Source organism: Indicator indicator, chromosome 24, assembly GCF_027791375.1.
Source record: "Indicator indicator isolate 239-I01 chromosome 24, UM_Iind_1.1, whole genome shotgun sequence".
Taxonomy (NCBI): Eukaryota; Metazoa; Chordata; class Aves; order Piciformes; family Indicatoridae; genus Indicator; species Indicator indicator.
Window position 1 is genome coordinate 5,883,893 of NC_072033.1, and position 22,311 is coordinate 5,906,203.

The 22,311-nt window shown below is 50.0% G+C and overlaps 1 protein-coding gene across 1 annotated transcript; it reads left to right on the top strand.

Annotated features, from left to right (window-relative positions):
* Window positions 1-587: 587 nt before the first annotated feature.
* Window positions 588-20,634, top strand: SDC4 (syndecan 4). The gene is made up of 5 exons (XM_054391768.1): window positions 588-699; window positions 15,059-15,200; window positions 16,117-16,169; window positions 16,388-16,571; window positions 18,007-20,634. Exons 1-5 carry the CDS (start codon window positions 622-624, stop codon window positions 18,156-18,158), a joined length of 609 nt encoding a protein of 202 aa, XP_054247743.1. The 5' UTR covers window positions 588-621; the 3' UTR covers window positions 18,159-20,634.
* Window positions 20,635-22,311: the final 1,677 nt, after the last annotated feature.

Sequence of the window (22,311 nt, forward strand, 5' to 3'; positions counted from 1 at the left end):
TCCTCCCCCCCCTTTTCCTTCCTCCCCCCCCTTTTCCTTCCCCCTCTTTTCCTTTTCCCTCTTCCTCCCTTTTTATTCCTCCATTTCCCCCCTTTATTCTTCCCTTTTCCCCCTTTTTTGCTTCTTCTCCCTTTTCCTCTTTACCGCTTTTCCTCCTTCTCCCCCTTTTCCTCATCAGTGTCAGTCAGCGTCCATCTCTACGCCGGCTGTAAGGGGATGCTCAGCCCGCCGCGACCCCGCTCCCCACCCGCACAGGCAGAGGCAGCCTGGGCCGGGTCCCGCGGCAGAGCTGAGCCCTTTCGGCCGTCAACCCGACCGTGTGTCCCCGGTGCCCGCCGGGGAGCTTGCTCCGGCAATGGGTGATATCGATGCGGGTCAGCTCGCAGCCCCTCAGCATCCCGCCGGGGCTGCCGGTACCGGGCAGCTCACAGCCCCTCGGTGTCCCGGGGGGAATGCAGGGCGGGCCCGCGGGCATTCCCGGAGAGGCGGGGGCAGCGGCGCTCCGCCCCCGGGGCTGTGCTGGTTCTATATGTGCCGCGGCAGCGGCGGCGGGGCCTGAGCAGAGTCCGCTTCGCTGTTTACTGAAGTGCTCCGTTCTTTGCCTCGTCGCCCAGCCCAGCCATGCCGCTGCCCAGCGTCTCGCCGGTGCTCTGCGCCGCCCTGCTGCTTGGCCTGCTCCTGCCAGCCGCCACCGAGTCGGTGAGTTCTGCCGGGCTGTGGGAAGTGGGGTAGAGGACGGAGCCAGTCCTCCGCTGCCCGCCCCTGTGGGGAAGGGTGCTGGCAGTAACGGGTGACCCCGGGTCTCGGCATAGCGCTTGGCCAGGGGTCGGGGGGCACTTGCGGCGGGTCCCACTCTCCAGTAGTCTGAGAGCTAATACCACCGCGGATCTGCTCCCAGCTATGTGCCCTTTTCCGGGAAAGGGGGTAAATGGGTATATGGCAAACGGAGCAATTCCCGTTCTTTTGCTTACTGCCTTCCCGGCCTGCCCACTGCTTCGCCTGCCTGGTGCCAGAGCCGCCTTGCCGTGCCCGTGTGCACCCTCCGCCCTATCGGTAGCTGCCGCGGTGGTTGTGCCTTTCCTCTCCCGTTCCTTTCACCCACCCTGAGCCTCGTCTTGCTCTGCTGTAAGCAGGGCTGGTGGCACTGGAGCAGCGCAAGGTACAAGTGTATGTGATCCAAATGAGCTGCTCTCCATTGCAAGCTTTGATCTCCAACTGCTCGTCATGGGCTTAAGTCCTTTAATCTCTCTTTGGTTGTGAATATGTGATGGGTTAGATACGTGCAGTGTGTTACACCATGGGGAGGCTTTCCAGTCCTACCGGAGCTTGGTCATTCTGGTATCTTTCTATGCCTATTAAACCTTCCTCACCTCCACATGGGAATGAAAAACAATCCCCTACTGTGGAGGAGAGTTTAAGAGTCTCTTGCATCTATATAACGAGCTGAAACAATTTCAATGCTTCAGGCTGGGCACACGTGGGATCTTCATGGTGAAGCAAAGGTTTTGGGACTCTGCCTTCCCTACTGTTTGTTTGGTTTTGTGTGTCCGTCTTGCTGATAGTGCAGTCAGGGCAGATTCCTCTGCCAGTGTGAAAGAGCTGCTGAGATTAAGGTAACTGCAGGAGATCAGGGGCTCTCCAAACAGGGTTTAATCACCCACATTGCTTCCTAGGGGAGTGAAGGCTGGGTGGGCAGATCAGAACTAATAAGGTTCTGCTGCTCGGTTGCTCTCTAATAGATTTTGGGGGGGGGGGGGGGTGTTGCTGATTGTAGAGTAGGAAACTCCCACGGAGAGCATCTGTAGTAATTGTCAGCTACTCTCTACTAAGACCAACCAGCCCAAAGCTACTTTACTCTAATCTGGTGTCTTTATCCCTGCTATTAAGCACGTGAATCGCCGGTTGGAGAACTGGCCCAAACTGGTAGGGCAGACCTTTGGGGCAGACAGCATCTGGAAGTTGCATTGACCATGTTTGGTATGAAATGCAACTTGGTGTGTCCCTGGGGAATTGAATGGTCTGTGAGCATCGGATTTCTGCAAAGACAACAAATTTTGCCCAGATGTGTTCTGAAAATCCTTATATAGAGCTGGTACGGGGGGGATTTGTCTCTATCTGCTGAGCTACCTAAGATGGAGCAGGTCCTGGAGCAGTAACACTGCCCTGCTCTAAAGCCTTATTCAAACAAACTGTTTGGGTTATGGGGTGCTGGGGAGGAGACGAAGATGACACACTGTTTGGGAGAGTTCTGCTGGCGCTCCTCCCATCTTTTTTTTTTCCTTTTTTTTTTTTTTTTTTTTAAATAGCTCTGCCAAAACGTGCAGGGCTGCACAGCGTGTGGCTCTTGGGTTTTCTGTGCGGGTAGGGCGAAGACAGGTAGCTGCTTCTTAACAAGATGGGGATTGTATTTCTTGTGCTTATGTAAGAGTGTGGCTTTTGAGAGGGATTCGGTGCTTGAATATTTCCCTGAGCCTGTACAAACAGAAGTGCCTTGGCTCCTTTCCCCTTGCCTGGCTTTCTGGTGTGGATGGGATTTCTCGGTGTGAAGCAATCTTGGATGTGCTAAGAGGGTGGGGAATATTACTGAAGTACCCAAGTGTGACGTTGGGGCTGTGCTCAGGCTGTGGGTGGGTTGTGTCTCAACAGCCCCACAGCTTTATGTGAGAACATTTTCTTGTTCCCCTGGGGTGTGGGGAGGTTGGAGCTGGGGCCTGATGTCTCCAGTGGTCCCTGGAGGAAAGCAAAGAGACAAAAAACCCACCCCAAAGGCTGTATGGACAGGGCGCTCTCCTCTGTTGGTGATGTGCAAGGATGGGGCTGCTCTCCAAGACGCCTTTTGGGACCTTCTCTCTTGGGCAGAAAGCCACCAGTGCAGCCAATACCATGGCATCAGTGGAGCTGATGAAGGACTTGAGGTCTGCCTTGCTTGGCACAGTAGCGTTTTTGAGCACTCCCTGTTCTCTTAGCGTCTCAAAGTGCCCCTGGCAGCACAGGAGGGAGGCAGCAGGTATTCTCCCACAGCAGAGGTGCCTCTTGGGCTGCTCCTAAGTTTGTCTGAGCTGCAGGAGTGCTTAGAGTGCCCAGATCTCAGCAGGGCCATAGCAATGCTGATGGGCTGCAAGCTTCTTGCAGCTGTCCTACTTTTCTGCCTTGAACTATGCAGAAACGTCTGTGCAACACTGCATCGTGCTTGTGAGTCCCTAGCAGTACAGATAAGCAGAAATCCAACCCAGAAGCTGCTGGCAAGGGTATTGCTGAGAGAGAGGGGGGAGGCTTCGTGCTCATAGTGGGCTCTGTTTGCTGGTTTAAAGCAATCATGCTTGGAGGCCTCCTGATTGGCAAAGCTGGTGTCTTGTTGATGATAGCTGTGTTTGGAAAGCAGTGCAGCATTATTAATGTTAAAACCGGTTTGGCTTGTCCTGCTGCCATTGATCCCCGAGGCCTGTTCTTTCTGCTCTTTGCCCAGTTTCTCATCTGTCCCTCCCAATCAAATCAAGACATTGCTATCTGCACGTTTTACTTCATTTTACCTTCTGACTTGGCACTCACTAGGCAGCTGAACACACAGAGCAAATCCTGGCTTTTCTTTGGCTTCCCTAAACCACGAAGCAGCAAAACTACAGTGTCTTAAGAGGATGTCCCTTAGCCCTGATGGGAAAGAGCCTTTGACTTCTGCTAACTGAATGTAGAGCTGTTGGGATGAAACACTTGTAACCTGTAGGAAAAAAAGCCTCTTGAACACCTTGTACCTTGTCGAACTGCATGTGCAGGTCGTGGCTGGGAGTTGAGGGGTGCATGGTCCCTCTGCAGCCCAACATCTTGTCCACGGAGGTACCCACACGGGTGGGAGTGTTGCATGGGGCACAAGTCAGGGAAACAGTGCTGCTGCCCAGCTCTCATCTGTCCTCAGTGCCTGTCAGCTCCCATGCTGGAGAGCACTTTCTTGTGCTTCATGTTTTCCAAACAGCTTACGCAAGAGATAGATCAGGGCTGAACTTGGTACTTCTCAGAGTCCCTGTACCAGAAGCTCATTCACTCTAGGAAGTTAAGGCTGTTGGCCAACATGATTGCTCCCTTTCCTGCCCCTCCTGTTGTTGTCTTCCAAGGCCTTGGCACTTGGAGGTCCTGCAAAAGGCCTGTATCCAGTCCAGCAGCAGTGCAAATGTTTTTTCCTGTATCTTCCCCTTTCCTCCTCCCCTCCAAGCCTCTGTTAATGGCTTTACTATTGCCTTGAGCAGTCTGAATGGTTGGGGTGGGGAGGCCATTTGCTGCTCTCAAATGCCTGAAGTGGAGCCTAGTGTGACCTTGCCATGGTTTTTCTGTGGTAGTTTATTGTCCTTGATACATTCCTGTCCTCTTCCACCACAACCTGGAAGCTGCTAACTTGACTTTCAGAATGACTAGAGAGGAGGGACTCTTGACTAGCTGCTCAGCTTGCAGGCTTCAGAACTCCTTCTGCAGCTACTTTGCGCTCCCCTCTGACTCCTGATGCTTTGAAATGCTCTGTTGAAAACACTCTGGCTGCTTGACTCCACTTGGCTCCAAATTAGCACTGGGTTGTTCTACCTTTTGTGTTTAGTTGTTCTCCCTCATGAATGGATTGGTGGACTGTTTAACATCAACTTTCTTTTTAAATAATGTGATGGTAACTGTATCAGTGAGGGAGACACGATGGCTGTGGTCTAGGGTCTGTGATGTAAATGACTTCAGCTGACCTGTGAGATTGCTTGATTAAGTTACTTTGCTCCCTGATTGCAGACCCCCCCCCCCAGCTATCTCTGGCTAGACAGGATGAAGCAGCCATCCTTCAAAACAGTTCCTGGCTCTTGAGTTGACATTTATTATTCTCTTCAGCCTGGTCTTACACCCTTACAGCTGCCTTCTCCCCCTCCACATAGCACAGCTCATTTTCTTTTGCCCTGTATCAGCAGCAGGGTTGTGCTGCTTTCACAGCCTCCAACTAGCAGCAAGTGCAGTGGAAGCCCTGCAGACCCAAGGGGACAAAGTCTGCAGGAGCCTGACCTGGAGCTGCTGTTGTGGAGCATGTGTGGCTGTTTGTTTGAGACTTGGTGGAATGCAAATGCTTTAGATTAAGGATTCCAATGGTTTGCACTAGAATGAGACTCTTGTGATGAGACTGGGCTTGGTGGCTCTGAATAGAGAGGGCAGCCTAGTTAAAGAGTTTAATCTGTAATAAGCATCTTCTGTGAGGGGCTATAAGAGATCCTACATTAGTGAGTTGTTAGGGCTGCGCTTGTAGGTTGCTTCAGACTTGCATTTTTATTTTTTTTGTGTGTCTTTGAATGTGTGCCTGAGTGTTTGTGCAGGAAATGGTGCTGCCTCTCACCAGCTCTGCTTGTATCACAGTCAGGCTGGACTCAGAGCAGTCATGCTCTGACTCAGGGTTTCTGGCACTTGCCTGGCCTCACAGCTCCTGGAGACTCTGCTGTCACCCTCTGAGTAACAGCCCTGGCCCCTTACCCAAACCCATGACTCAGACTTCCGAGGTGCTGCGTGTGGCACAGAGCTGCTTCTCTTCTTATGGGGTTAGAAGAGGGGTGACTGGTTAGAAAACTAGTGCTGCTTGGCAGTCTGTCTGTGCCGCCCTTGGCACCAAGCACCTTTGCTGCTGGCTCTTTTCTAATCTGCCTCGGGTTGTGGCTACGGCAGGCAAAAAAGCAGTGGAGCTCTGACATGTGACTGCTGCCAGTAGCTGAGCTGGTGTTGGCAAAGGCAGATCAGAAAATGGCCTTGTCTTGAGCAGCCACTGACTTGCCCTGGAAGCTCAGTGGTTGCTGCATTTTCAGAGAGATACAGTGAGAAATGAGAGTTGCCTTGGAGAGAGAGAGGAAAGCAGCAGAATTATCTGAAATGACTGAAAGTCTTCAAATAGAACTACAGGAGTGGAAGGCCAAAAAGGAGGGGGTTAAAAATCCTGAATCTGGAGAAAATGTCAGTGTAGGAGGGGAACACACACAAGACATAGCCATGTCTTTCTCTGTTTCTGGAAGTTGGCTGACTTAAAAAATACATTTCTTATACAAATCTTATTTTTGTTGGAAACGTGCACTCTTGTCAGTTTTATCCTTAAGTCCTTCAAGGCTGAGTCTCTGTTTATAAAATGCCAACAGGTTGTCATTGGACAAATTATTTGGATAAGTGAAAAATCAAAGTAGTTAACTAAAATCTCACAGAGACACTCCTTGGGCTGGGAAGGAGACAGGGACATGTGTAGCACTGTTACCCAAGCAGCTAGTGTCACATCAAGCAAAACCAAGATTTCTTCTTGGTTAAACAAGTAGGGTTCTGTCAGGGAAAGCAAAGCCTGCCATGGGAAGGATTCTTCTCTTCTGATGTTGCTCTGTCTTAGCTGTGGAAGGGGGAAAAAGGTCCCTACCACAGCCCAGCTACAACTGTGCTGGTCTCTGCTATGAAACTGGAATACAAAGGGATGTGGCCATTCCCCTTTTACCTTGACAGGCCGACCCTGCCTTCTGCTCTCTGTCTGTCCTTACAGTCAAACTGTTGCAGTGAAAGGAAATGTTATCATGTGTTAATGACTGTGAATGTACCTGCCTTGGACTTGGACTGAAATGGCCTGTGTGGCACAGCAGTCAGAAATCTTAGTGCTTAAAAGTGAGGGGCTGAGGGGACTGGGTGGAAGAAAGATGCCTGGTATGATGGGATGCTGGCCTGGAGAGGAGCAAGACCCACAGGTAGGAGGATATCCAGCATGGGGCTGGGAGAGTGTCAGAAGCTTCTTTTGTGGGCTAGTGTCCTCCTTTAAAAACAGAGAAACTTCTACTCTTCCCCCCACAATGGAAATACAGTCCTTACTGATGCCAGGAGCTTTTTCTTGGAAGACTCTGTTCCCCAGTGAGATAAATATTTATTGCTAAATCCACAGTGTGCAGTGGAGCAGACTCTGGAGCCAGGATCTCACAGGAGACTGTTTATGTGCAGGCTGTTCTTGGCGCTAATTCCAAATTTCTCGAGGCCAAGTGCGAGGAGCTGGTCCTGCATCTTGCTTACTGAAGGACTTGCTGGGCTAGCCCAGGAAGGAGTGACCAGAATAGGTGGGTCCCTCTGCTCCTGGCTGTGACACGTGGGTGCATGGATTTGGTCAGGGAGGGCTGAAAAATTGCTGCCAGCTGCTCAGCCCTGCTTGGAGAGGGGAGGAAGCAGTGCTAGTAGTCCAGAGCACTCAGAAAGGAAAATCCTCCAGGGAGTGACAGGTTTCCCAAAGTACAGCTGTGCCACACATGCAGTCTGCTGCTTTCTGGGCCCAAGCCAAGGCAACTTCTGCACGAGCTGGGAATGTCTCCATTAGAGGAAAAAAAAAAACAAACAAACAAAAAAAAAACCAACACTCCAACCCTCCATGCTCTGAAATGCATCCTGTGCTGCTGTAGGTAAGGAGGAAAATCCCTGCTGGAGCAATGTTTGTTTGTGTCCATGCTCACAGGGCTGTGGCCCGATAGTGCTGGTAGAGCTGCGCTGTCATGCTGCTGGCTTCTTCTGTGGTAGCTTTTTGCTGGTAGCTTTGCCAGCAGAGCAAAACTTTAAATAGCATAACTGTGCTGGCAGAGCTCAAGTGCCTGGGCTAAGGTGAAATCTTTGGGCTACTACTTCTGATTAGATTAAAATGGGTTGTGGGAGTGGAAGCATTTGTAGGGCGCAGTGTTGGGAATCTTGACTGTACAAACAAGCTGAGATTAGCTGCATGGCGAGCCAGCTAGGAAGGGCACTCTTTGAAGTTGGGTGGCTGCCTGGCTTAATTTTGCTAACACTCTGGCGTGAGGGAGCATAAAGATCCTGAAAATGCGTATCACATGCTTTGTGCCAAGTGGAAATTCTGCTTGTGTGCATGTACAGGGAAGTACTGGGGTGTAGCTGTATTCTAGGAAAGGGCACCGGGGGCAGGCCTCTCCCTTGCAAGGCTGGGGGGCGGAGGGCAGGAAATATGATACACGAAATATCACAAGCCTGGAGTACCAGCATGATAGATCAATGAAATATCCAAAGCATGAAGTATCAGCATGGTAAATCATCCTTGAATGAAAAGCTGCTTTGCTGGGGCCTTTGTATCCTTTCTTTTTCTTTCTTTTCCCTTTTTTACCCCCCTTCCACAGGCAGGGATGCAGTAGGAGTCTTCTGGTATAGAGTAGGGTAACTCAGACTGAGTTGTGAGCCAGAAAAACTGAGTTCCTCATTAACCTTGAATAGATTCCTTCAGCTCCTGAGGTGAGCCCTGGGCAGTGAAGTGTATGAAACACCTGTGATCAGGTCTGTAAATACTATAAAAAAAACCCACCTCTTTATGAACTAGGTGTGTATCACAGCCCATGACCGCGAGAACCCTTCACGGGCATGAAATGTCTCTGCTGCAGTTGTTTTCCTCCTGAGTTACATGAGAGCTCCTGCAGTTTCCCTCTGAACCTTATCTTTATTTGCTTCAAGGGAAGTGATTGACATGCAGCCATCTGCAACTGCCTGCTGAGCTTTATCTCCTCTGACTGGAAGGGGGAAGTAGTCACCTCCTTCCCTGCTTGGGCTCTTTACTCTCTTGAGCTGGGCACTGAGGATTTAGAGCAGATACTTAGCCACCGTTGCAGTAAACAGATCCCAGGATGTGCCTGTCTGGAAAAGAACTCAATCTTTACGGCTTTGCTCTTGGTTGATAATCAGGCAAGGGCAGTTAAACAAGAATTCATTCCTTTGTAATCTCTCTGTCCTCCTCCTGCTCACCATGTGGCCAAAAGGCCATGTGTACAGCGTGGTCTGGAGAGAGCAGGCCGTGCAGGCAAGCGCACACGAGTTAAAAGGTAACCAAGGTTTGACTTTGTAAGTGCAGGGAAACCTATTTTGAGCAAGCAGAGCCTGGGAGGATTCATCCCTGCTGCAGGGGGGGCTCTCCAGAGCCCAGGATTACGGTGTCATTGTCACAGGGATTATGCCTCTGCTGCTGCTTGAGCCCCAGGAGGGCTGCTTGTGGCGATGCAGCTTAAAGCGTCACACAGGGAGTGGGGGGAGTGGGGGGAGTGGGGAGTGACCCAGGCTGTGGGAGTGCTGGACAGGCAGGGCTGGGCCTGCCCCCACGCAGCACATGGGCTGTGGAGTGTGAGCACCAGCACTGGTTGTGTGGCTGCAGGGAGATGGATACCTGGTTGGACAGGGGCTGACACCTTGAATGAGTGATGCTTTTACTAGCCAAACAGTTCATCAGCCTCTTGCCCTGCCTTGAGCAAGACCCTGTTCCTTGCCTGTGTTGCTGAACACAACCCACAAACTAAAGATATTTTTTTCTCCTCTGATAAGAGGCAAAAACATCATGCAGTAACTGGGCACTAGTACTGGAGATGCAGTGCTATCCCCTGCTGCCAGCCTTGGCAGCCAGGAGCTGCCTACAGGTCCTGGTCTTTGCTGGCGTTTCCGGTTTCCCCAGAGGTGTGATGGATTTACCTTTGCACTCACTGTGATGGGAGTGGACCTGTAGAGTGACAGTCAGAGAGGACATGGGCAAGGCTGGCATTGCCTAAAGCTGCTGTGCCTGTGGTGCTGCTCTGGGACTGCTTGAAAAGTGTTGGGCAAAGGCACAGTGGCATTTAACCATGTCTGAAAGCCTCAGGGTGAGCCTGTTGTGCAACTAAATACACACATGTGCCTGGATGGGAGCTGTTTGACTTCTGTCCCTTGGCACAAAGGCCATTGCCTGTGTGCTGCAGATTGTGGGACAGGCTGACCAGCAGCAAGAGGTAAAATGTTAACCTCAAGCCTGGGCATAGGGAGTTGGTGCAAGTGGATTTTTTTTTTTTTTTTTTACTACAGCTGATGTGTTGAAGGAGCTATGTGTGACCTAGATTGAAATATTTCAATTTGCCTTGCTGTGAGGACAAAAGTCACTTTTGTGGATTTGTTTGGTTGGTTTGTTGGGGTTTTTTGTTTTGTTTTGTGGTTGTGTTTAGTTTTTTGCTTCCCTATACAGGGGAGTAAAGGGTGTTTGGGGGGGAAATCCTGCTAGTCTGGTAGGAGTTGCCTCTGCTGGAAGTTCACGTCACTTTAAATAATTTATATTAGTGCTTACTGAGATGGGAAGTTAGAGCTCTCTTTGCCTCTTTCCCTTGGAGGTCAGCTCTGCTTACCGATCAGAGCTTCCCTGTTTCCAGCACTGTGTTGGCTCCTCCACTCCCCTGCTTTTGGGGGCTGGTGTGCTTTGGGGAGGTGAGCTCAGCTTCTAAACCCTGCTCCTTTGCATGCGTTGCCTGACTTAAAACCTTTTAGGTTTGTGTTTTGTTGTAAGACATCGGTGGAAGTGAACTGTATGGGAATTTCCTCTCTTGGTCTTCATGATTTGCATCTTTTCACTGGAAAGGCCCCAGTGGGTTTGATGCAGTCCTGATGCAGGACAGCACGAGGGGCAAGGGTGGTGGTGGCTTTCAGTGATCTCTTAATAACCAAGGCTCTGAGGCTGGCCATGTGGGCAGCTGTTCATGTCATCCAGAAGCCTTTTCTTGTTAAGCTGATCTAGATGTGCATTGTGGTGGTTATGAGATGACATCTGTCTATGACAGCACAGGTCTGGGAAAGATATCTTATGTAATACTGCTCACTGAAGTGAAAGGGGTGGCTCTGGACAACTGCCTCTGAGTACAGAGCACCTGAGAAAAGCCCCAGAAGCAGCTTACATCTCTCTGCCTTTTTGGACAAAAAAGGGTTAACAGGTCTGCACCCCTGCCCATCTTTTGCCACCTCCCAGGCTGGCCCGGTTCTCCTCTGCCTTTGTCTAGGAAAGATTGACTTTCACCTTGCTCCTGTTGACTCCTAGGCTTGTGTACACAGTGCTAGGGAGGGAGATGCTGGAACCAGTGCTGGGTGTCCAGGCCAAAGCTGTGAACTTGATAAAGAGCTCCCTGCAGTTCAGCTGCCCCAGGCTCTGCAGGGCTGGCTCCCTGGCTGGCTCTGACCCTTCAAAGAAGCCTTTGATGAACTCTGTATTTGATCAGAGACAAGGGCCAGCCATGAAAGCCAGTTCCATGTCTGGAAAACTCTCTGCCCCAAAACATCATTTGGGTTTTTTTGAAAGGGTTTGCAAAAGCTGTGGTGAGGACACGTGGGCTGGAGCAGGCAAGCTGCTGGGGTTTGTTGTTTCCCAGGAGTGGCCAGTGGCCGGGGGAAATTCTCAGGTTGGGCAGAACCTTTCTGTGCTCCCTCAGTAAACAGATGGCTCTGCTTTGGGAAAAGGCTAGTGGTATGCTGGGCTGTAAGTGAAAGCCCCAGGAACATGAAATGGAGTGGGGTGGAGCACAGCAGGGCTGCAAGGCCCTGCCTGGGGTGCCAGGGGTGTGATTGCTGTGCCTGAGCTTCACCCAGCAGTGCAGCTGGTCTCGGGTTTAGGCATGAGCCCTCTGTGCCCAGCTCTTCCAGGAATGATGCTCATAGCTCATGTGCTTGATGTGCTGGTTGTCTGGCAGAGAATAAACTTTTTTTTCCTTTTTTCCCCACTAGTGGGCAGGAAAAGCTTCTGCTCCCCAGCACATTGGTTAATCCCCCTCAGTGCTTACCAGGGATAAAGCTGCTTAGCATGAAGAAATCCTGGAACTAGACGCCTGCATAAAAGGTTGATTTCTGCACAGACCCCTCCAAGAGAGGTGCATATTAATAGTAGGGTTTGACTTCAGCTGCTAGGGCAAGGTGGAGCTGTGCAGCCGCCCAGTCTGACTCTCCTAGCAAATCCCTGGCCTGGCTCCAGTGCTGGGATAACAGGTGGTAGAAAGCAGACTCACAACAGCGCTGGTGCCCTTCTCCAGCTGGCAGTTGCAGAAGGTGTTAAGCTGAATGTGGCCAGAGACAACTTGGCAAGGGCTGACTGTTATCCTGAGGCTGTCTCCTAGCTCTTTCCTCTTGGCTGCAGCTTGCCAATTGAGAGAAATCACAGACACCTTTCATGGTGCCTCTTCACCTGATAGCAGAGTGGTAGGGAGAAGTGAATCTTCTTGGAAAGGGATGCACTTTTTCAGCTGTACTCCAGGGAGCTCTGTGTGGCAGTTGGGAACCTGCACTAGCTTTTAAGTTCATGGAAGTGCCTGTGTGCCCTCTCTGCAGGTGTGTATGCAAGGAATGTGCCTGCTCCAGACCTTCCCTTCCAGCACTGCACTCCAGTGTTAACTCTTCCCAGCTCCCAGTGGGAGCCTGCTTTGTAGGAGAGCATGTCTTGAAACCTGGAGGGTCTGTGTGGAGGTGCCCAGCAGCCCTCTAACTTCCCTAGCAGGTAAATCTGTAAAATGAGACTGGCTGCCCACAAGAAGAGTTTCCTGTATGGTTTGAGAAGCTCTCATGGCTTCCAGGAACTTCCCAGCCCTTGCTCAAGAGGATGATGAAGAGTGAGCTCAGGGAACGCTCCCATATAATCTTATTTACGCTTGTGAGTCAGTAATTTCCTTGTCATGTCCTCTGGCTTGTAAACACTGCCTGTCCTGATTTCAATGAGCTTTGCTGATAGCCAAACCTGTTGCGTTCCACAGCGCGTACTAATTGCCATGGCCGCTCCGCTCACCGCTGGGCTGATCTGCTGGGGCCAGCCTGCTGTCCAGCTGCCCCCTGGCTGCAACGTGGGCTTTCCTGAGCCACCCTCCTGAGGACATTAGCTGGCTGTGATTCATAGTGAGGTACAGTGTGAACTGGCACAGGGGTGCGGCTTGGCACAGAGTTGTTGCCAACACTGATCTGCTCCAGCCCACCAGCCGCCTTCTGCAGACCTGCAGCAAGTGTGCTCCCCAGCCCTGTTGCCCCAGCTCCAGCAGATGGGAGACCTGCAGCAAGTGTGCTCCCCAGCCCTGTTGCCCCAGCTCCAGCAGATGGGAGACCTGCAGCAAGTGTGCTCCCCAGCCCTGTTGCCCCAGCTCCAGCAGATGGGAGACCTGCAGCAAGTGTGCTCCCCAGCCCTGTTGCCCCAGCTCCAGCAGATGGGAGACCTGCAGCAAGTGTGCTCCCCAGCCCTGTTGCCCCAGCTCCAGCAGATGGGAGACCTGCAGCAAGTGTGCTCCCCAGCCCTGTTGCCCCAGCTCCAGCAGATGGGAGACCTGCAGCAAGTGTGCTCCCCAGCTCCAGCAGATGGGCTTGGGCTCTTCCTGCCCCTTGATTAAATGTCCAGAAACTGTTCTGGGAACAGGGACTGCAACTGGCAGCAGTTCCCGTTGCAGGTCTGGCTCTGGCTGGGTTTCACATACCTTGAAATGAGCTTGCCTTGGAGTGAGTGATCCATCATGTTAAGAATGCCTGCTTCCAGGCTGGGAGGGGATTTCTTCCCAGCTGGCCTTGCTCCCCAGCCCCTTTCCCATCACCTAGTGCCAGGCTTGGACAGAGGGGAGCCAGGGGGTCTAGGAGGAAAACTGGCCTCAGCACCTCATGCCCTCCAGGCTGTTCATTTGGTTGTCCTCCAGCAGAGTTGCTGGGGAAACCAAAGATGCCTCAACAAGCTGATGAAAAGCACTTCTAGTAGCCACCGCTCCTCATGCCAAATGAGAAACATCTTGTCCTGCCCACAAGGCCTTGTTTGTGGCAAAAGCAGTGTGCTAATGGGGTAGGGAAATGTGGGCTGGAAGCAGGGCTGAGGCTGTAGGCAGAGGAAGCTGACACGTGGCTGTGGCTTGATTGTTGGCCCTTGCTGGCAAGCTGGATAGTGGTCAGTGTCACTGCTGGGCTGTTGGAGGGGCCACACCTGGCTGGGCAAGCAGGAGGGCTGGGCCCAGCCTCGCAGGGTTTGGCTGTTGCCCCAGTGAAGCAGCAAGTGCTGGGGCTTGGATGGTGCCACCCAGCTCTAACTGTCCTCAGGAACTTCTGATCCTCACCTCCTGTGACGCTATGTAGTTAGTGCATGGTAAACCTATAAATTAAGAAGAGCCCTCAAACATGCAGGACTGTGGAGTAAAGGGATGATATAAAAATGGTCTCCTGGGTAGATAAACTTTCAGGAAGGCTTCCCAGTCTTTCTGTGAGGGCAACATGAAAAAATGTTGACAGCTTAGCCCTGGGTTATGGGACCCATCCATCTACATTGCCCTTCTTGCCTTAGGGGAAGGGGTCAAGTCCCCCACTATGGCTATGGCTTCATGGCTGTGGAAGCATCTGGAGCTGCTGGAATCTGAGGTGGTGTTGAGCAACCCAAGAGCTCATACCTGTGGTACCTCGCTGGGGCTGGCCTCAGGGCTGTGGAAGGAGGAGAAACAGTTCTGGGAAAGTTGCATAATAACCATTGTGGGGGCAGAGGTTTGGGCTTGTGGCTCCTTGGGAAGTCCAAGTGCAGATGAGCTGTGGTGTGTGAAGTGTCCTTGTGGTCAAACAGCTGATTTTCTGGGAGGCTCTGCTCCTGTTCTCCTGGCAGGAGGCTTCTTGCCTATCAACACTAGGATCACAAACTCCATTTTACAGCCTTGTTTGTTTACCTTAGTTTTAAGAGGTGAGGCTGGGGAAGCTCTTCCTCCAGGCAAGTCGTTTTTGGATGACAAGTGCTCTTGTACCTCACTGGTGTGGCACTGCAGTTCAGCTGAACTGACAGGGCAGTTTTTAACCCTTGGATGATTAGCTAAGTTTGTTCTTAGTGTACTAAGGAGTGTCAAATTGCCTGGCTGTGAGGCTTTGGTGCTATGCAAAAACCTGACTGTAGGTGCCAGGCTTTTTCTCTGGGAATGGCAAATCCCTCCAAATCCTCCCTTACTGCAAAGTTGAAGGTGTTACTTCTCCAAATGCCTTTGCTGCAAACTCCTGGCCGAGATCCTGTTGTGTTATTTTCATCCTGTAGATTTAAGTGAACCTCCTGAATCTGTAGCCCTCAGGAAATTCCCCTCCCAGGCTGGCCCGCACTTCTCTTCTGAGAAATTCTAGGGGAATTCAGCTACTTCCAGGCTGATAAAGATAATGCTTTTGGTGGGGAGGAAGTTCCGCATTTAATGTTCTTCTGATGAAAATTATGTGCTTAGCATGGGCTCTGAACTCCTGACCTTCTGCAAAATTCTTCTGAGGACTTGCATGAAACTTAACACCTCCCCACTCTTGCTTGTAGGTGAGAGAAACTGAGACCATGGATGCCCAATGGCTGGACTATCCTGCCTCTGGAGACTTGCCAGATGATGAAGACATTGGCGAGTTCAGGCCTCACTTACCTTCTGATGACTTAGATATAGATGAGGCATCTGGGTCTGGAGGTAAGCAGGGAAGGGGACAAATGGGTTTCCCATAGTTAATAAGGTGAAATGTCTTCCAGCAGCAGCCCATGAGTGATGGGCTATAGGCATGGCCAGAGCTCCAGAGGGGCAATGGTGGCAGGAGGAAGCTGTGTGAGTCATAGTCACTCAGATCAGAGCAGTGAAAGTTGTTGTATCCTGATGCTGAGACACTCAGGGAGGACAGACGGAGTCCAGCCAAGCTTGTCTTGCTGCAAGTGAAAAGGCTTTGCCCTGGATGGATCTCTTTCCTGTTGAGCTCCAAAGAACTTCTGAGAGACATAAAAGGACAAAAACCTCTTGTTGAGGTACACGTTAAAAGCCTTAAAGTTAATGTCTCAGCTGAGGCCAGACAAGGTAAAGGACTAGCTGGTGTTCGTGTGAACTCTTGGTGACATGCAAAGCTCCCTGCCCAAACCAGTTTCTGTAGCTCTGTGTCCCCTTTGTGTGAACATTTGTTCACTGAACAAGTGCTGAAATCGGTGCCTGGCATGTTTGGGCAGATCTGGTAACCAAAGGGTTGGTGAACTATCCTTTAGGGGTGGGTGGTGAGAGCGTTGCCCTCCGTTTGCATTAGCTTAGCAAGCTATAGCAGACCTGCTCTGCAGGGCAGCTTCTGATAGTCTGCAGCAGCCAATGGATCCAGCTGGAGACCCCTCCCGTGTGGGAGGTGTCAGTTTCAAGATTACATCTCAAGGTCTTGTGCAATCACAGCCGTTAAGTGGTGGAAGCCCTAAGTTAGAGGGGGAGTAGTCAGCAGAGAGCAGGAGTCCTAGTTTGCCTGCAGTCCCTGGTGTTGAGGAGTGGCTGCATTCTGGAAAAATGGCACGTAAAGAGAGGAAAACTTAGCATCTTCCCCTTCATTTTGTTTACTATTGTGTGTTTCCCCCCTCTGCAGACTACTCAGACTCTGAAGATGCCATATATCTGACCACCATGGATACTCCTCTGGTAGGTGTTGCCTTTGTGTGTTTCAAGTGACACGTAGCTCTCTGAATGCCCTGCCCCCTGCAAGATGTGGCATCCAGATGAATCCACCTGCATGAGCAGGAGCAGTTTACCTCTACTGCACTGAGCAAACTTTCTTTTCCCTGCACACCCTCCTGCTTTCAATTGCAGGCAGGCTGGGTGCTGCTTACTGATGGGTGTGGTTTGTCTGTATCCTGTAGATATCTGACAACTATATCCCGGGAGATACTGACAGAAAGATAGAAGGTGAGAAGAAAAACACGATGGTGGACAATGAAATCATTCCAGACAAAGCTGTACCTGTTGAAGAGAACCTGTCCAACAAGATCTCCATGGCAAGCACAGCCAACAGCAGCATCTTTGAAAGAACAGAAGTCCTTACAGGTAATATTCCACCATGTCCTCATAAATCATTAATACTGAAAATCAAATTGGCCTCTGTGCTTCCCTGTTTCTCTTGGGGAGGAGTTCCCTGCTGACCAGGAGAGTGAGATGTGTTACCTTTAGGATGAGAGGAAATGGCCTCAAGTTGCACCAGGGGAGGTTTTAGGTTGGGTATTAGAAGAAGATCTTCACTGAAAGAATTCTCAAACTCTGCAACAGGCGGCCCAGGGAGGTGGTTGAATCCCCATGTCAGCACATGTTTAAAAGATGCAGGGATGTGGTGCTGAGAGACATGGTTTAGCACCAGCCTTGGCAGAGCTAGGTAATGGCTGGGCTTGATCTCAAGGTCTTTTCCAACCAAAACAATTCTATGACTCTCTGACTACCTGCAGGAGGGTCATTTCTGCCTTCTAGTCCTTAAACAGCAGAAGAGCCACTGCTTGCTTTGCCAGGGTAAACAGCTTGGTCTTGAGACTGCCAGCTGACTGCTGGCTGAAGTGCCACACAAGTCATGTGGCAGCTGCTCTGCACCCAGATGCTACTGCAATAAGAGACGTATCTAGCCATAAATCAGTGACATCAGAGACTTTGATATTACATGTAGGTGTGTTCCTTCTTACCTCTGCCCAAGTCCTGCTGCTTCTGAGCCTTGCCAGGAACCAAACAACTCTTTTAAGTATCCAAGCACCTAGTTGGCTGTTAAAGCACAAGCAAAGGACTGGCTTCCCCTCAGCATGGGGACCTGGCTCAAGCCACATCATCAAGCACTTGGTCTGATGGTCTAGGTACGAACTTCAGCACCTCTTGTCCATCTGCAGCCATCCTGCCAGTTAGAGGAGTGACTTGGGAGAGTGGGTTGCAAGGCCACTCAGCAGAACTTCACTGAAGGCTTGTGGTCACCTTTGGTTTGAAGACACAGAAAATACTGGTGGTTATTTGGGGGGTTTTGGGGGACTGTTTGGAGGGAGGAAGTTGTGGTAATGGAATGTTGCTGTTTGTTTGAATGCTTTTTTTAACCACTTGTGTGAGCACACTCAGACTATTTCAGAGCAGAGCTGTACCATTTTCTTGGTGTTTCTACAGTTTGTGGTAGGCCTTTTTTGGGTGGGTTGTTCTGCTCTGTCTCCACGCAGGGAGGATGGCTCTTTGCCAGATTTCTTTCTTGCATTAAACTGGAGGATTGGCACAAACCAGTTCATGTGGAACATGTGATTGTTTATTCTGTGGTTGGATTGAAAGCAGTTCCTGGTCTTTCCCAACAACAACATCTGCTGTCACTGAAAATGCCAGCACATGTGGGGACAGGCAGAGGGACAGCACTGACTCTGGAGGTGCAGTTCTGCGGGCTGGGACTCTCAAAGCAGATTTTGAGATGCAGCTGATAGAGTTGTCCAGAAGTTTAGACTTACCCCATGCTCTTTTTTTTCCTCCCCAGCTCTCATTGCAGGAGGGGCAGTGGGCCTCCTCTTTGCTGTCTTCCTGATCCTCCTCTTGGTCTATCGCATGAAGAAAAAGGATGAAGGCAGTTACGACCTTGGGAAGAAACCTATCTATAAGAAAGCCCCAACAAACGAGTTCTATGCTTAAAGCTCAGCACCACCTGGAGCCCTTCCAGGGATGAACAGACTGTATGGAAACACTGTGCCCTCAGATGAGATGTGCTGAACAAATGCTCTTTTGGGATTGAATTTCAATGTGACTTCGAGAAAAAAAAAAAAAAAACAAACAACCAAACTTCCTCCATGACCCTTTCCATCCTGCTTGGCTAACAAGGGCCCAAAGAAATACAAAGAGTCTGAAAAGAAACAACCAACCAACCAACCCTCAGTGTATTTTTTTTTTTCTCTTTTCCTCCAAAGCTAGCACAAAAAGAATAAAGATGCCAAATTTTCTGCTTGGTTTTATAGAGGGTATATAAACACAAAGCAGACTGTATGGAAGCAAACACCATGTGTTGGCAGCCAGGGTTCTGTGCTCAGATTTGGCTGCTCCTAGAGAAGATGGCTTTTGTATAAACCTTGCTAATGATGTCTTGCAGCAGGCTGTTGGTGGGAAGCATTTTTGTGGAGAACTATTTATGAATCTCTTACACTACAGATAACATTGCCTTATCAGGGAACTGAAGGCCCAGAGGGCCTCCAAATCCCTGAATGCCATAAAGGGCCTATGGGAACCTCTTCCCCAGGAGACTTCTGTCTTTTCCTGTTGGCCCCAGGCAAGGGTCATTAGTCCATGAAATCAGGACAGCCAGCTTTGTTTGGCCATGGTAACACCCTTTCCTTGCCTTCAATCTCTTACCTTTTTATTTTTTAAGGAGTGCTTATAGGATTTTTTTTTTATATAACAAAATTTTAAAGAAAAATAGCCTAATGTTTATATATAAAGTTTGTAGAAAGTGTTTTGAAATAATAATAATAAAAAAAACCCAAACCCCTCGGCTTTTTAAATTTCCTCAGATCTATTTTTTCAATACCTTTGTGTTTCCTTTGGCTGGGCATTTTGCTAGAGATGTTTTCTATGATTCATATTCTAAACTGAAGCAGAGTTTGCTGCAGTGTGTTACAGGTTTCTTCTAGTTCATAGCAGCTACTGTAGAGGGTAAAGATATTTATGTTTTTTTTCCCATAACTGTTTTAGGATTTGATTATTTTTTTAATAGAACTATTTATAGTTTCTGAAATGGCTGCTCTTCTCATTTGGTAGCTTTTTATCCTTTTTTTTAAATATGTAAAACACTAATATAATGAGTCTCTGTGAAAACTATTTAAGCTTTATTCTGTGAATTTTAATTCTAAATTCAAGGCAATAACTTTTAGGATTAAGCTGTATGCAAAATTTGGATTCATAATATGATTGAAGTAGGGAAAAAGGAGAATATTTCTAGCCTGTAATATAATCAGTCCTATAGAGCTATATATTTTATATTTTACTGAGAAATACACAGTTGAGAGTGAAGAGGCTGGAGTTAATTCTTCAGCAGCCTTACTCTATGTGAGAGGCTTGGTCTTTTGTACTGCTGTTTGTCCAGGGTCTTGTCTGGAACAAGAGTGGGTTTGGGCTGGGCAAGGCAACTGGGAACAGCCCAAGTGCTGGGGCTCCTTCATGTCCCAGGAGCTGGGTTGTGCCTTGGAGCAGGCTGTGGTGGGAGATGTGCTGGGCTGGAGCAGAGCTCCCCTTCTGAGGTTGCTCTCTGAAGCAAGCATTGGAAGCTTGCAGTAGAGGGAAAACTCCTTGTTTGGGGGCTGGCTGTGTTGGGAGTCCCTTGGTGCTGTGCTGAGTACCTGTCTCTCGCAGAAGGCTGCCTTTGGTAGCCAGAAGTCTGCTTCAGTGTCATCTCCCAGCTGGGAGCACTGAGCTTTCATAGATGGCTTGCTCTGAACCTCTTGCATTGGGTCTTAATGTGTCATGTGCAGAGCTCCTACCTCTACTGAGAGTGAGACCAATTCCCCCAGCACTCATAGAGCAAAGGGCAAGGTGCATGGCCCATGCTGCTGTTTCAGGAAGGATTCAGAGATACCTTATGCAAGTTGTGTCTTCCTGCAGCTCTTGGAATCTGGTGTGGGGGTCCCCAAAACTGAGCAACTGGGTGGGCAGCATGAAACCTGATGGTTGTGAAGGCAGTTTAGAAATCTCATCGACTCTTGAACCCTCTGCAAGCTTTGGCATAGGTTTGAGGCCAAATTCAGAGGCAGTAGAACAAAGTTCAGTTTTGGCTGGTGCTGAAAGCTGCCTCTCAGAACTGGGAGGTGGAGTGGGGAAGGCAGGGGAGCTGTGTATTGAGACATTGGTGCAAGAGGCCTTTCCTCAAGGGTCCTCCTCCAGACTGACTCACTCGCTTGGTCCCAGTACAAGTGTGTTTGGGAAATGGCAGGCTCTGGGAGGCTCTGAAAACTGCATGGAGTTCACTGCAGAGTGGGAGGGAAAGGGAGGACTTCACTGCCTGTGGACAGCACTGCCAGGAAGGCAGGAGCGGTGTCTGCTTGTTGGGATATTTAGATCTCTTGTGTAATTGCTCTTGGGGATTTTCCACTGTTACTGCTTTATTTTATTTTTTCCTCAAATAAACTGGTACTTTCTAAAATTGGCTTTTGGACTGTTTATGATCTGAAATTACTTTTGGGAGCTGGATAACAGGGAGCTCATGTTTGTGTAACTTCTTGGTTTGCTGAAGGGGGGCGGCAGTGGCATGTGGCTCAGTGTTGGCCTGCAGCTCAAAGGGGCTTTGTCAGCTGCTGCTAAGCTGCCTCCAGTGTCTGACCCACAAGTGACTCCTGTAGGACCAGTGTCATTGGGTTTCTGCAGCTGCTGAAGCTCCTTCAGGCAAGGGAAGCAGATATGGCATTGCCCAATGAGGTGAGTCCATCCCTTCTCTAGTGATTTGGTTTGTGATGGCACTTTGAGAAGGCTGTCCATCTGCACCCAAAAGGGACAGAGGGAGGTAGACATGGACTTCTGCACATCCCATGATGGTAGCAGCAAGTTTACATGTCTTCAAATGTAGGAGAACAGAGATGGAACAAGTTTCAACCCAACATTGTTTAACTGTTGGCCTTCAAGTGGGGGTAGAGCTGTTGCAGCTGGTTTCGGATCAGCTGCTCTGGGAGCAGATCCATAGGTGACTTCAGGCCACTTTGGACTAAAGCAGCTCTTAAGTAAAACCTGGAGGAAACCTGCTGTTTCTCTAAGCCCCTATGCTCTTGTAGCTTGGTGCTCTTGAGGGATGGAACCCACCTCTGTCTCCCTGGGCATGTGGGGGAGGGTGAGCTGTGTGGAGAGCAGGGCTGCTTGCTGGGAAAGGTGCCAAGTCTCCTAAGTGCTGTATTTAAATGGATTATCCTCCCAGAGAAAATCTAATTCCCTTCTCCCTGGTGGGAACTCCTACTCTGGGTGGTTAGAATTAGCAGGGCTGGAGGAAACAAATTAGGTAGGACTAGTACACAAGCTCCCTTGGGGGTGAGGGTGTAGCAAGCACTTGTTCTGTTCCTTGTGGCTGCCTAATTTATCACCAACACGCTCTTGGAAGTCTCCTGAGAATCTCCTAGTACCAAGCACAGCAGAGCCATGACCTTTGCTCCATGGAAGCCAGTGTTTGTCCATAACACCTGCAATCTCCATGTTCTTGTGCGTCGTGTAGCTGTGACAGGTTCTTGGACCTGCTCCTAGGGACAATCTGTTTTGTCTTTTTTTTTTTTTTTTTTTCCTCTCCCCTCTTTCTCTCCTGGGCTTCATCTCTCAGTTGCCAGAATCCTGTGTACTTTCCAAACCCACCCTCAGCATAAAGCACCTTGTTTGTGCAAAGCAATCTGGACGGCTACTCTGCAAATCCCTGGAGCACAAGCCTGGCTGCCTGCCTGTCCTTGCAGAGCTGTGATTCCTGGGATGGATTTGTCCCTGTTCCTTCCATCTACTTTTCTGCCCCACCACCAGCCAGCCTGTATCCGGTGTTAGCTGAGGGGTGACTCACAATGATGCCTCCTGAATTCCTGCTTCCAGCTCTGACCCTTGTGATGGCACTCCGTTGGTTTTCTTCCTAACACTGCTCTCGTTTTAAAACCAAACCCCTGAGGGACCTGCTTTGCCTGCCTTGAACAGAGCTGGAACCCTCACAGGTATGATGTCATCAAGCGGTCACTGGCAGCTCTGTCTGTCCTAAATGCTGCCTGGCAGGAGGGGCTGGGGGGAGAGTGAGTGGATGAGCAGGAAGGTGAAGTACAATCTTTTGGATTCACCTTTACTTGAT